Genomic DNA, 13,479 nt, shown 5'->3' on the forward strand with positions numbered 1-13,479 from the left:
TTCAAGCTTTATTGAGCCTTCATGTTTTTGTATACAAAAACTTTGTGAGGCAATCATTCTAAAATATGAGAAGTTACTTAAATTATGTTTGAACAATAACAAAATAACTATTTTATTATTTGGTATCATTAACATTTATTTACGACTGTACATGAAGAGGTTATCCCTGTCAAAAAACATAATAAAATTTTCAGCCTGTTGGCATGCACAAAGAAAGCTCCAATGTTAATATCATGTGATCATGGTGTATCCGTGTGGCTACTATTATTTTAGCAAACTACAAGTCATGTATGTAGTTTTGAATGTTTTTGAGGAGCAAATTTTGGTGTACCTGTAAAACCACAGGTCAGCTGGCTTTACAAATTAACAGGAAATCTCAAGGAACAATGTGATGCATGTTTTCCTAGGGACATTTGTCTGTAGGTGAAGTGCAGACACCAAACACTAGGGGAACATCAATACTGCTGGCAGGGGAGTGCAAAAATAAGTTTAGGAGCAAGACATTCTGTTGATTAAAGGGGAATGAACCCCAGGTATGTTGTAAGTGTATTGAATGCAGAATTATTCACAGAACGCATCATTGAAATTTGATGAAAATCAGACAATCCTCTTAAAGGGACTGTACAGTACTGGTTGAGGTGGGGATTCATGTTTTGAACATTCCTAAGTGAGATAATGAAAAGCCTCTGATGAAATATGAAAAAGCATGTAATTTTAAGAAGGATTCAACATTTATTTGATGAAAATTGGTTTTCAAATGGCTGAGATATCCAAAAAAGTGCTAATAATAAAAGGCGACATGCCACAACTTTATTAGGATCTCTTTGTTTCACCTTGTTTTTGGATATCTCAGCCATTTCAAAACTGATTTTCATCAAATAAACTTTTGATACCCCTTAGAACCGCACGCTCTTTGACATCTCATAGAGTGGTTTCTGAATATCTCGCAAAACGTGAAAAGCTAAATCCTCACTTCGACCAGAACTGTACACACCCTTTAAAAGTTAGAACTTTTTTTACGTTTTGGTCCATGGCTGGATAAGGAAACTAACAATCTGTGATGTCGCAGTTGGACAGCAATTAATAATATAAAGAAAGTACCAAAGAGAGTTTAACATCTTCATTCTTCCAGCATATTGAAAGAGCACTTGGCTCACCTCTTTCAGGAGGCGGGGGAATATTACTGTACATGTATGTTATCTCAAACTTTACTGATGTTTTCTACCAATATTTCTGCATTCACTCAATCTAAAGGATGTTTCATAGTTGAATAGGTCCTATCATTATCATTTACTGTAGCTTAACCAATCAAATCCCCAAACCCATGTTGTTTGTTGCTCCATTCTTTTGTTATGACTTCTGATGTAAATTAGTGCATATAGTTGGTGTTTCATTAGGAAGAGTAACAAATTCTCTTTTATTTGACCCCATGGTTGATCATGTAGAGTTCTCTTTTTTCTTCTTTTGGAGAATATTCAGAAACCTTAAACATGTATTTGCCGAATTGATAACACATTTTGAAGATTGATTTCCCATTTCTGTTCCAAATTGGCATTAATAAAAATGATCTTTTCAAAGTTTGTGCATATTTCATAACCTTAACTATTAAATGCCAGATAATATTTCACCAGTATGAGATATAATGCAATGAAATTCATAGGTGCCAATTTAATAATGGTAACGTCATCATTCCTGCAGCAGATATCCCGTAGGACTTGATGAGGGTTACAGCAAATATAACATCAGGCTGGGTAGAGAGACAGTGAAAGTTTAGATTTGTTAGTCGCTGAATGGTGCTAAATGTGATATATTCTGGTAATCTATGTCCTACCCAGGAATACCTTCAAGCTATCGGAGGATACAGCAGTCATCATGGAAGACAGACAAGAAGGAACCTACTCCTATGTAAGTCTCATTTTGGATTCTTATGTCATATGAGAACCAGAAGGGTGCTATAGCATTCTAAGATTTGAGCATAAATAAAAACTAAACAATAACTTTTCAAAAAAAATTAGTTTATTTTTCAAAAGTGGGTAGCTTTATGTGCATTGTTCCGAATTTAGGGCAAAATAACACCCTTGTGGTTTTGATTTTTAACATTTGACTGGAAATGGAAATAATTAGAATCGACACCATAATGTAGAGGAGATCCAGCTCTAGAACATGATACCAATAACTCAATACCTCCCATTAACATTTTGTCTGCAATACATCGCATACATGTACATGTACATGTACACAAGTGCAGTTTATGTCCTGTTCTGATGAAAGCAACAGGTACACCCCAACAAATGATGCAGTACCTGTATCTCTTCTTGGAATGTTACATTATCTCTCTACCATGGAATTGATGAACAAAGTCTACAAAATATTGGTAAAGTCTGACACAAGTTTTTGACTGCCTTACTAGTACAGAGCTAGTAAGTGCTGTGTAGTCAGGTAGACGACCTTGGCCAAGAAAGACGGCATCGTTCATCTTAATTAAACATGTTCTACAGTCTACAGGTATCCCTCTAATCAGCCGGCTCATGTGCAGCAACATTATTAATATTGCTGCTCCTGAGCAGCAGTAGAATGTCAGCATTATGGGATAGCATGCAGTTCAATGACTTTTAGCCAGGACCGTGGACCCATGCCAGGAAATTAAGTGTGGAGCAAATTTGCGAGTGTGTCTAACAGGGCATGACTAGAACACCCAGGGAATTATTGTGTATGGCACAAAATATTTGCGAACACAGCCTAATGAAATTGAACCCCATGTAGCCATGCAGTAATGAAAGAATGCAATAAACCAATATTTTTATGCGGTAATTCTCAGTTCACGCTAATTGATGTCTTCTCAAGTGCTAACCTTTTCCAGTATTAAATTTAAATTTACAGCAAATACTTTTCTCCCATTGTATACTTATCCCTCAAATCCCAGGTTTTACTCAACACAATGCAAGCCTGTATGCTGGGTTATTGTTAGTCAGAATCTAGTTTGCATTACTCTGTGCAAGTAGAGCTGATATTAGATTCAAAGGACTGATCGAGTGAACATAGCCTTTTGAAAGAAACCAAGTGTTAAATACATTTTAATAGATCAGTTACATCTGTGTAAGTGTCATACAACTGGCGACATGATGCTGACATATATGAAGATGATAATGCTAATAAAGATGATGATAATAGGTCAATTCCATTGTGACTTATGGGACAAAGTGACAATTTTCGGCAATTTCAAACCAATATTTTGAGAAAATAGTTGCATCAAATGCATTTTTCTCAGTTCATGGTTAGATCTATCATATCACAGTTTATGAAAACACCATACTTAGTTTGAAAAGTATCATTGCATTACATACAGCAACGAAAACTTGCTGTCGTGACTTATGGGACATCTGAGGACCACCATTTTTCACATGGGAAAGTAAGTTCTAAAATATTCTTACACACAGAGTCTCTGGAAAGATATTTTCTTTCCTGAATGTAGCAAAGAGTTGGTGCTTACCCTGAGCCAAGTGGTATGAATATCTACTCATTGGTACAGTAGCAGGATAGGGAAAACCAGTGTGACTGATGGGACACAAAAACGTGACTTATGGGACGCTATCAACTACCACATTTTGAGATTGAGAGAATAATATTTACTGATGCCGGAACAAGTTCTAGAACATCATGAAACCAATCTATGACCAAAGAACATTCAGAAAATAAGCCATCTGAGAATTACACAAGCTGCATTATGGTCATGATAGTGTATCAGAAATGATACATAATTTCTGCAAAAATTGGCAATTTTCATGAAAAATGAAGGTTTTTCGGAAATAACTCCTCTCCACGTTCACCGATGTTCACAAATGAGGTATCAAAATATCCGTTGTGAAAGGCTGCTTTGAGTAAATAATACCAGATCATCTAATTAAGCTTCATTAGTCATCTATACTCAATAGTTTGATTTTCATAAAATGCAACCTTTCAATGGAATTGACCAATAACCATAAAGAAGAGGGGAAAAAACAAGGAGTAAGATTATGATGAGAAAGTAATGATGATGATGATTACAACAGTTGTATGTTATTTGATTATGATCACCATCATCAACATTATCATCAGCTGTCTTTGTGATGTCGCATGATATTTGATGTGAAAAATATTCACAAAGTGGCTTTTCTCAAGAAATTTAAGTAATTTGATAATTATGTTTTGTGAAAAAAAAATATGCTAACGATGTGTTTATACAAGAAGTTTAATCTTGGACTGAAAAAAAAAAGGTACTGTATGCTTTCAATAAGTAAAGCATTTGGAAAAAATAAGGAAGCTACCATTTTCATGTTTTTGTCTATGATTTTTTTTTGTATCATTCATTTGATCAGAAAACAAGGGGGAGGTGGTTTGGGATCTAGATGAGATGGAGGTGAGGTGCATGTTAGACCAAAACTTTGCAGATTTGAGATTCACCACTGATCAGTTTTTCACCAATGTTGATTTGCAATTTACAAATGTATCATGTCATAGGTTTTTGTGACAGCAAGTTGATCATGAAACTATTTTTTTTTTTTTTTTTTGCTCTCATGACTTACAGTCATTCACTTCTATAGGATATTCAATTTAATGCATCTTGGAAGCAGTCTACAATGTATGTGGTAGCCTAAAAAATGTTGGTTTGAGATGGATTCTGTATATTTGAATTTGGATTGGATTAATTTGGTTTATTCTGCATCCAAACGAATACAAATTCAAACTCAAATTCCAAATATCTATGCAAACAGTGACAAGTACCATTATTGAATTTATAACAAATTGTTATGCAAGAAGAAAACATTTACAAGGCAATACTTATTATGACAATAAATGTATCCAGAACGTGTAAATAAGTATACAGGTTGTAGTTGATATTTTTCCAGTAAATGAGAGAGATAATTGAATGCAGATGACTGCCGTCATGAGCGGTTAGGCTGGAAATGGATTGGGCCTCATAACAAAATGAAAGAGTGAATAAAAATGAAAATGAGCGAAGATTAACCGTGTGATGTTTAAATGGCAGAGTTCACTACTCTGTATAATTCAAGTGCATCCATAGACTCATACAGATACAAATTGTACCCGCAGTGGTCTCGGTACAACACAGAGTAAGTGTGACTGTGATATGTACCCTTAGATAAAGGAATTACATTTTGTATATTTCCCTTTAACTAAGCATACAGTGTACAACCAGAAAACGTGCAGCATGCCTCAGTGCTGTAAAAGTGTGATATTCCGTCCTAGTCCAATTATCATCTGAGTCTCGCATGAATTCTGGGGGCTGTCGGAAGTGGACAGATGCCTAATGACTTGGCTTACGCTGACCTCATTCGGGAGTTAAGTGTGCATGAGATGTGCAGGGTATTTCAGAGTCGCGACTCAACCTCATGCATAGAATGTGTAGCAGTCGGTGAAACGGCATGGTGTGAAATGAGGATGATGTACACATTATCAGCACCCAGGTGCTGCCATGTTTGACAGACAACTTAGAAATTACATGTATATACATGTAGATTAAAGAGAGAGATTGACAATAAATGGATTGTTCCAGTCAATTCAGTGATTAAAGGGAGAGATTGACAATAAATGGATTGTTTCAGTCAATTCAGTGATTAAAGGGGGAGAGGACAATAAATGGATTGTTCCAGTCAATTCAGTGTAATTCACTGTCAGGGGTTTGTTTCATATCAAATAGCCAGTAAATATGATGGACTGTTTAGAACAGAATGAGGTATTGAACAGGCACATTCTGGAGGTTATACACACACAAGATGCTGTAATCAAGTGATGTGTTCACCAAGAATTTGGTTTTTTATCACACTTTTGATAGTAATAAATGTAAGGTATTGGAGCTGGCATTTAACATAAAAACAAACATCATTCATTGTGTTCTCTGAAACCCTTTATTTCAGCCATTGTGTTTATAAATCCATACTTTTTCTTTTTGTCCTTTAGCCAAGATCATTCCCCCCCCCCCTCCCCCATGGAATATTGATAGTTATGTGATTGTCTCATATCAGGCAACATAAAGAATGTCAACAATGCAGTACATACTATGTATTTACAATGGTTTCTGGTAGTCTCTTCCACATAGACATACATTGTAGATTGTAGACATATTAAAATAAACTCAGTCATCAAAATATGTTTAAATAACAGAGATTATAGAGAGACAAAACAGAGATAAAAATGATAATAAAAGGGATTGAATGGAATAGAATTTTGATATGGACAAGATACTCTTTCTGACTTCTTCATAAGTTGTCCATTACAAGTTTCTGCAAAGTGTGCTAGCATATTAATTATTATCATCATTGTAATGATGATTGTTAGATCATTATTGCTATTACATTTGTACTATCATCATTTATAACCATTTCCATTTCCATTCATGAATGTTCTACTCACCGGAAAGATTGCCTTTTCAGCCATAACTAGGGCTGATTTTCAGAGAGGATCTTGGTATAATGAAAGTGATCTTACTTAATACGAAAATAATGTCAAAGATTGTAAAATACATTCTAGCAACAAAATTGATATTAAAAAAAGAAAGAAATAACAGGAGCACACAGGTGAAATGAATGACTTACTTCTTGCCATGGTAACAAGGCCAGAATGAAAACATTAAAAACATTTCCTGAAAATATACCCTACAATTCAGTCGATGCTTTTCTCAATATTCCTTCGTTCTCTAATTATTATTACAAGCTGTTGTTGACTTCTCATGTTTCTGTGAGTCTAGCAAATGCAATTAGAAGTCCTCGCACTTCTTTAATTGAATTGTAATGTCTGCCGATGACAGAATTGTCGTGAAGGCACATTTATCATGCAGAGACGGCAGAACACAAGAATTACAGACGGCAATATGGAGGTAGTTCAAGAAAGGAGTCTCCTTGCAGGAGAACCTACTCCCGGGAGACAAATAAAATCTATCATGTTAGCGCATCATGTCTCAGGGAATTTTTTTTTCCTCGCAGAAATCATCATCTTTTCTTGGTGAAATGGGAATCTCTGAATTTTACTGAATATCTTACATTGGAGAAAGATTAGATGGATACTGACTACAGTCTGTAAAACTATAAAGAAAAGGGAAATAAATCAAACATTTGTTCTGAATATATGAGACAAATACTTTCATCTTCAAAATGAATTTAAGATGCAGTCATGAATTCATTACATTCAGTTTAATTGATGATCCTACAATTTAGCTTGGAGGTGGGGGCTGGAGGGCTGCTCTCCTTCCCCCACCACACTTAATAGGTCATTCTGGTCACCTTGTCTGTGAGAGCTCATTCTTTGTTTGACCATGCATCCTATTCGCTATTTTGGACAAGCTTAAATGCATTATGCTGCTTTGGAAACAAGTGACGTGCCTACCCAACTGAGAAAAACAGAAAGGTCATTTGGGAAATAGGCACATGAGCTAATTATTGCACTATCTTTGTTGTAGGGGAAATATGATATCTTGCTTTGTTTTTCAAAAGTTAAACTTTTTGTGAATCTTCAGACTGTTGAATCAAATGTCTTACTGATGGACTGCCATTTATGATATTAAAAGATGGCATCGTGTGATCAAATTCATCCAGGTCGCACACTTACTGTAGCAGTAGTGCACTTTATGTACAAGCAATGGTCTGTGTATTGCCTTCATTCAAACTCACACTTGCAATGTACATCCTCCTGCTTTATGGACTATTTTTACAGGAAGCATTTTTTCCCCCCCTCCGTGGTCCAAGCTATGTGCTGAATACGCTGTCTTGCAGTGATCGCCATGGCAACGAGATGATGTGTTGAGATATTCAATAACATGATGCTCCTGGAGGGTCCCTAGCTGCTAGGTAGTAGCTTACCTAGGATAGCACAAACGTCATAATGTTATGATGGAAATGCCACGTTGGACCAGCAGCATGTATTGTATGCATGAGAATATAACATGCAGGCATTGTATGGTGCTGATGAGGGTACACTTTTTGTATCTTTGTCACCATACATTTGTACTTTTTGTAGTTTTGTCTTCCTCGCATGATCATGAAAGAGCAGTTAGTCTTCGTCTTTTTGATATCCCAAGATGACAAATACTGTAGGCCTTTAATTCCTATGAGTTTGTAATACATCAAATGTCTATGATCTAATGTACAAGTTGTAACTCAGTGGATTACATAGATTTGCTCATCTGTTATGTTGTATCAGTTTTGTGTAGTCTACATGGAGAGTGAATTTGAAATTCGAAGTATGTCCAAGATTCATGCCTTGCGCTATAAAATGGAGTGCTTTTTGACATGAATGTAAAACATTTTAACACACATTCAAAGCTAAATTTAGGTGGTTAGCTCCTTGTGTATAAAGTTACTCACTGCTCACTTGTATTTTGTTATTTATTCATTTATTTATTTACTTATTTTTGTCTGTCCATTTCAGATTCACCACTTTACCTTGTATGACATTCATGCCAGGGGCTTCGTTCGTCCATTCTGCATGGCTTACATCACGGCAGATAAAAAGTGAGTACTACTCCAAACCAATTATCTTCAGTGTCTTCTGGCAATGAAGAGAAGAGAGAGAGAGAGGGGGGGGGGGGGAGAAAACCAGCAGCAATGCATAATCAACTCCCATCATGCACAGACAATGTGTGTCACAGTTCATAGCACATAATGCTTTACCATACCCTTGCATGTTTGAAAACTATGTTTCATAGTTCAACCACTATAAACACACGCATAGGTCAGTATGTCAGTAGATGTTGAGATATTGAAGAAGGAAGTAGTAGAAGATGGAGAGAAGGAAATAAAGACAATGGAAAAAAAGCAAAACAAGATAAGAAATAGTAAAACAAGCAGAAATGGAAGGAAAAGAAACAGAAGAAGATGAACAAGAAGAAAAATGGGAAGAAGATTTACAAACATATAAAGTATTAAGAAGTGATATTATTTGATATATTTCTCACAGCTCTGCTGGTACTCCTACCTACTATGCACCACAGAGTACATGTGTTTGATCATGATCAGATGGAACCTTTAATCGGTGATAATATGTGAAAGACAACATTATCTTAAGAGATAATGGGCAAATTTGTTTTCTTGACTGTGAAAAATCGTATCACTGATAAGCAATCAATGGTTGTAAAGTGATTTCTAGCTCAGCTCGGATACACTTCCTCTAGAGAATCTTTTCTGATAATGGTAGACTGCTGTTGCTTCTATTTCTTCTTCTTCCTCTTCATTCTTTGGGTTTTTTTTTCATTTATTTTTCTTCTCCTTTTTCAACATCGTCTCTCTATTTTCTTCATCTCCGTCTTCTCTTCCTTTCTTTTCTTCATAATTATTTCAATTTTTTACCTTTTCCTTTTCTTTTTCATACTTCTTCGTTATCTTACTTTCCTTCTTGTTCTACATCTTCCTTTTCTCCTTTATCATTTCCTTTTTTCTTTATCTTCATCCTTTCTTCTTTGTTGTCTCCTCCTCCTTCTTTTCATCTTCATCATCTTCCCTTTTTCCTTAAAGGACAAGGTCACCTTCATAGACATGTGGATTGAGTGAAGGCAACAATATTAGTGGAACACCAGTGAAAGTTTGGGGAAAATCCGACAATCTGTTCAAAAGTTATGAATTTTTAAAGTATCTGTGCAATCGCTGCTGGAGGAGAAGACTACTACAGTGTATGATGTCACTTGCGTACAACAATACAAGGAAAATAAAAAGAGAATTTCAAAAAAAAAATTGACTTTTTGAATAAAGTGTACATTTCTTCAACATGTTACTGACTTATGTTAGGGGTAATATTATTTCCCTTGACTTCTGAAAGAGAGAAGTTGAGTGTTCTTTTGTTATGTGAGAAAAGTGAGAACATCTTGAATTTTCCTTATACTTTCTTTATGTAGTTGTACTCATATGACATCACAAGCTATAGTAGTCTTCTCATCCAGCCATGACTGAGCAGAAACTTCAAAAATTCATAACTTTTGAACGGATTGTCCGATTTTCCTCAAACTCTCATTGATGTGTTCCACTAATATTGCTGCATTCACTCAACCCACATGTCTATGAAGGTGAACTTGTCCTTTAATCATTATCTTCCTTTTCTCCATCAGCTTCTCCTTTTTCCTTTTCTTCTTTATCATCATCTTTTCCTCTTCATTATTATCTCCTTCATTCCATCTTCATCATCATTTCCTTCCTTTTCTTCTTCTTCATAATCACTACCCTTCTTCAATATCTCCTTTTCATCTTCATCTTCTCCATTATTTTCCTTTCCTCCTTCATCATGATCTCATTTTCCTTCTTCGAAATCATCTCCTTTCCCTTCATCTTCATCGATCTCCTCCTTCTCATCTATCCCTGATGTTGACAGTGATTGTATCTACCTGCAGCTGATGTTTTCCTAGCCTGTGTCAATGTACAATGTATGCATCAGTCCAGCAGGTGGCAAACCATGAATTTTTAACAGGTGGCATTTACCCTCCCTCTCCCTGCCTCACCCACTGCGGTGAGAAGGTCCCAATACTGCAGGCTTTAAAGGGATGGTGTAGTTTTGGTTGTGACGGGGGATTCATATCTTTACTTTCTGTGAGATAATGAGAAACCACTTACAGTTTGTATGAAATATCAAACAGCATGCATTTCTATTCTCAAAGAGGAACTCATTTTTTATTTGATGAAAATACATTTTGAAATGGCTGAGATATCCAAAAAGGAAAGTATGTGTAAACCAGAGGGGTCATAAAAAAATGTTGGCCCCAACTTTTGTTAGGACCTCTTTGATTTCTGAGCCATTTCAAAACCAATTTTCTTCAAATAAACTTTGACTTCCTCTTTAGAATTGTATGCTTTCATATTTGATAAGAGGCTTCTCATTACCTCACAAAAGAGCTGAAAGCCTAAAGCCCCATCACAACCAAAACTATACCGTCCCTTTAAGTGCAGCACTTATGTCAGTGTCAATGTATCTCTACCCTATCCTCTATGACAGAGATACTATCTAATACTGTGTCATGGTTATACAAGAAAATCATGTATATAGTTGAATTGCGCATATTCCTATTGGCCCAAGTTTCAGACTAATGTGTTACATATCATTTTTGTCAGGGTGTTCTTAAACAATGGACACTATATTTATCTACCTCTTGTAACACAGAAATTACATAAAAGATGAGAAATATGAATTGGTTATACTGTATTCACCATATATTTCGTGATCTTTTTATTTCCATGAATTTCATAAGTCTGGAATTCACAAATTTAAAAGCATGTGAAAATATCAACTTTGATCCCAACATGAATGTGACGTGCATTTCTCCTTTCATTTTACTGTACTCCAAAATCATGAATTCAACCACTTGCGAAATCATTAAGAAGTCCTGATTTGCAAAAATTAGACTTGCTAATGTACACTTACAGAACGTATTTACGTATGGTGTGTGTTTGTGTGTGTGTGTGTGCGTGTGTCCAAACATGACAATATCCAAACACACAGTTTTATATTTGGATTATCGAACACTTTTGATTTTGCCATGCCTGCAGCAAACTACGTTCCAACCTACAGCACATCATGTCCTGCTTCAATCAAGTCAGTCAGTACTATCGCTATGGCAACTACGTCATCTTCAGGGAGGAGATGGTGCGCCGACTGGCAGATCTCATCTACACCAAAGGTGTGTAGCACCATCTCAGTCTGGTGTAATGTGTCGAGATATGTGTATGTCTTAGACAGCACTGTGTTTAATTATGGTCCACTGAATTCAGGTATGTGAGTGTTGAAGTGCGTAATTGAACATTCAGAGCTCACTACAGTATGTCATCACTGTATCTTTTTTTTCGACTTCGTGTTGTCAGGAGCAGCTCATATTGGTTTCTATCTCCAGTTGCTATGCCTTGAATGCACCCGAAACAGAAAGTAAGCTTGAAAAAAAACACACACATTTTGGAAAGCATAAAACATGGCTCTTGAATGATATCCATTATAAGTCATTATCAGCAGGATGAACCATTCAATTTTACTTTTAGTGGGTCTTTTGACAAGCGTACAACAATTGTTTCTCAATTACACACCCCTGAGTGATGATGATACAAAAGTTTAACAAGCTTACAAAACAACAGCAACAACAACACCCCACAAAGGTTTGTAGTTTCGAAAAAAAAAAAAAAATGACAGTAACCATGTTCATTCTAAGGATGATTCAGCCTGGTAAGCAATGATAACATTTTTTCTCCATCCCTCGTCCTCGTAGAAATCATCAAGACCCAGCTGGAGGAGACGGAACAGAAGCAAGAGGCGAGGGTGGAGAGGGCGAGGAGACACAAACACCGTAACAACCACACCCTCAACGCCAACTCAAACTCAAACACAAATTCACACTCCACCACAAACTCTGCTCCAAACTCCCACAACTCCACCCACGATAAAGCCAACCCCACCGTCAAAACCGCCCGCATCAGCTCCAGTGGTAGCCAGGACGACGAGACGTGGGGACTCCTGGATGAATGTGATGGTGAGAACGAGGAGGAGGTGGTGGTGGTGGTGGAGGCGGTTACCAAGGAAACGGATGATGTTGTAGAGAAGGAGCAGGACTCCAAACCAGGGGAGGAGCCAGTGGGAGATAACGCCAGCATTGTGGACATCCGACAAGAGGAAGAGGAGATCATCGCAGAATTAAAGGAGTACGCCCGGAAACGGGAGGAGCTTGAGTCAGCGGAGAAGGGGATCCGGGAGATTGAAGTTATCCTAGAAGCTGTCAATCCGGCACTAGTGAGTTTGATTCGTAGGGATGTGGAACAAAAACTATTTTTGTCTATTTGAGATTGTTTAAACTCATTCGTGACTTAAAGTACAGAAATCAAGTTGATAGATTTCTGTACAGAAAAAAAACAAAAAATCTGATAACACATGCCTAGCTGCATTTTGAACTGTTCCTCTGTAGGCTGTTTTATTTCTGTTTTTTGTTTTGTTTTGTTTTGTTTTGTTTTGTTTTCAGATTTCCTTCCTCAGTGATATTCAAAATATGTATATTCACATCTGATAAGCATGGATCCAGGGATTGGCTTCTGACTGATGAAAAATGTCGGTCATACAGTTTGGAGGAAATACAAACTAAAAAAGAGAGGATCAAATTGTTAAAGCATTTCTAAAGCTGACATGGTATGAAGCATGCTCCCAATCACTTTGCGGAATGTTCACACTAGGAATGAGAAAGTAGCTATATAGAAAGTTAAATGTGATAACAAGCTAATGTAGCCATCAGCTTGTTCAGTGGATCACAAAGGGGAAAGGCTTTGATTGGGTTTGGACATTGGACTTTCTGTCCAATCAATACATTCATAATGCCTGCAAATTGCAGCGAGAATCACAGGATCAAGTCTAAGGTTTTATTTGCAGAAATGGCATATGGTAGGTTTTTATGACTTGGGCATCTAAAGGCTTTTATGACACAAGTGTTTGCATGTGGCTGTCATTTGTGCACCTTTGATATGATATCAGATATAA

General features: G+C 36.6%; 1 protein-coding gene across 1 annotated transcript in view; it reads left to right on the forward strand.

Annotated features, from left to right (window-relative positions):
- LOC140242683 (guanine nucleotide exchange protein smcr8a-like) overlaps positions 1–13,479 on the forward strand; it is a 47,094-nt gene that overhangs the window by 13,578 nt on the left and 20,037 nt on the right. The window contains exons 3-6 of the mRNA XM_072322443.1: positions 1,836–1,905; positions 8,422–8,504; positions 11,520–11,650; positions 12,227–12,744. Of these exons, the coding sequence (XP_072178544.1) occupies positions 1,836–1,905; positions 8,422–8,504; positions 11,520–11,650; positions 12,227–12,744 (802 nt within the window). The remainder of the gene's footprint in view (positions 1–1,835; positions 1,906–8,421; positions 8,505–11,519; positions 11,651–12,226; positions 12,745–13,479) is intronic.

This window comes from Diadema setosum, chromosome 19 (assembly GCF_964275005.1).
Source record: "Diadema setosum chromosome 19, eeDiaSeto1, whole genome shotgun sequence".
Taxonomy (NCBI): domain Eukaryota; kingdom Metazoa; phylum Echinodermata; class Echinoidea; order Diadematoida; family Diadematidae; genus Diadema; species Diadema setosum.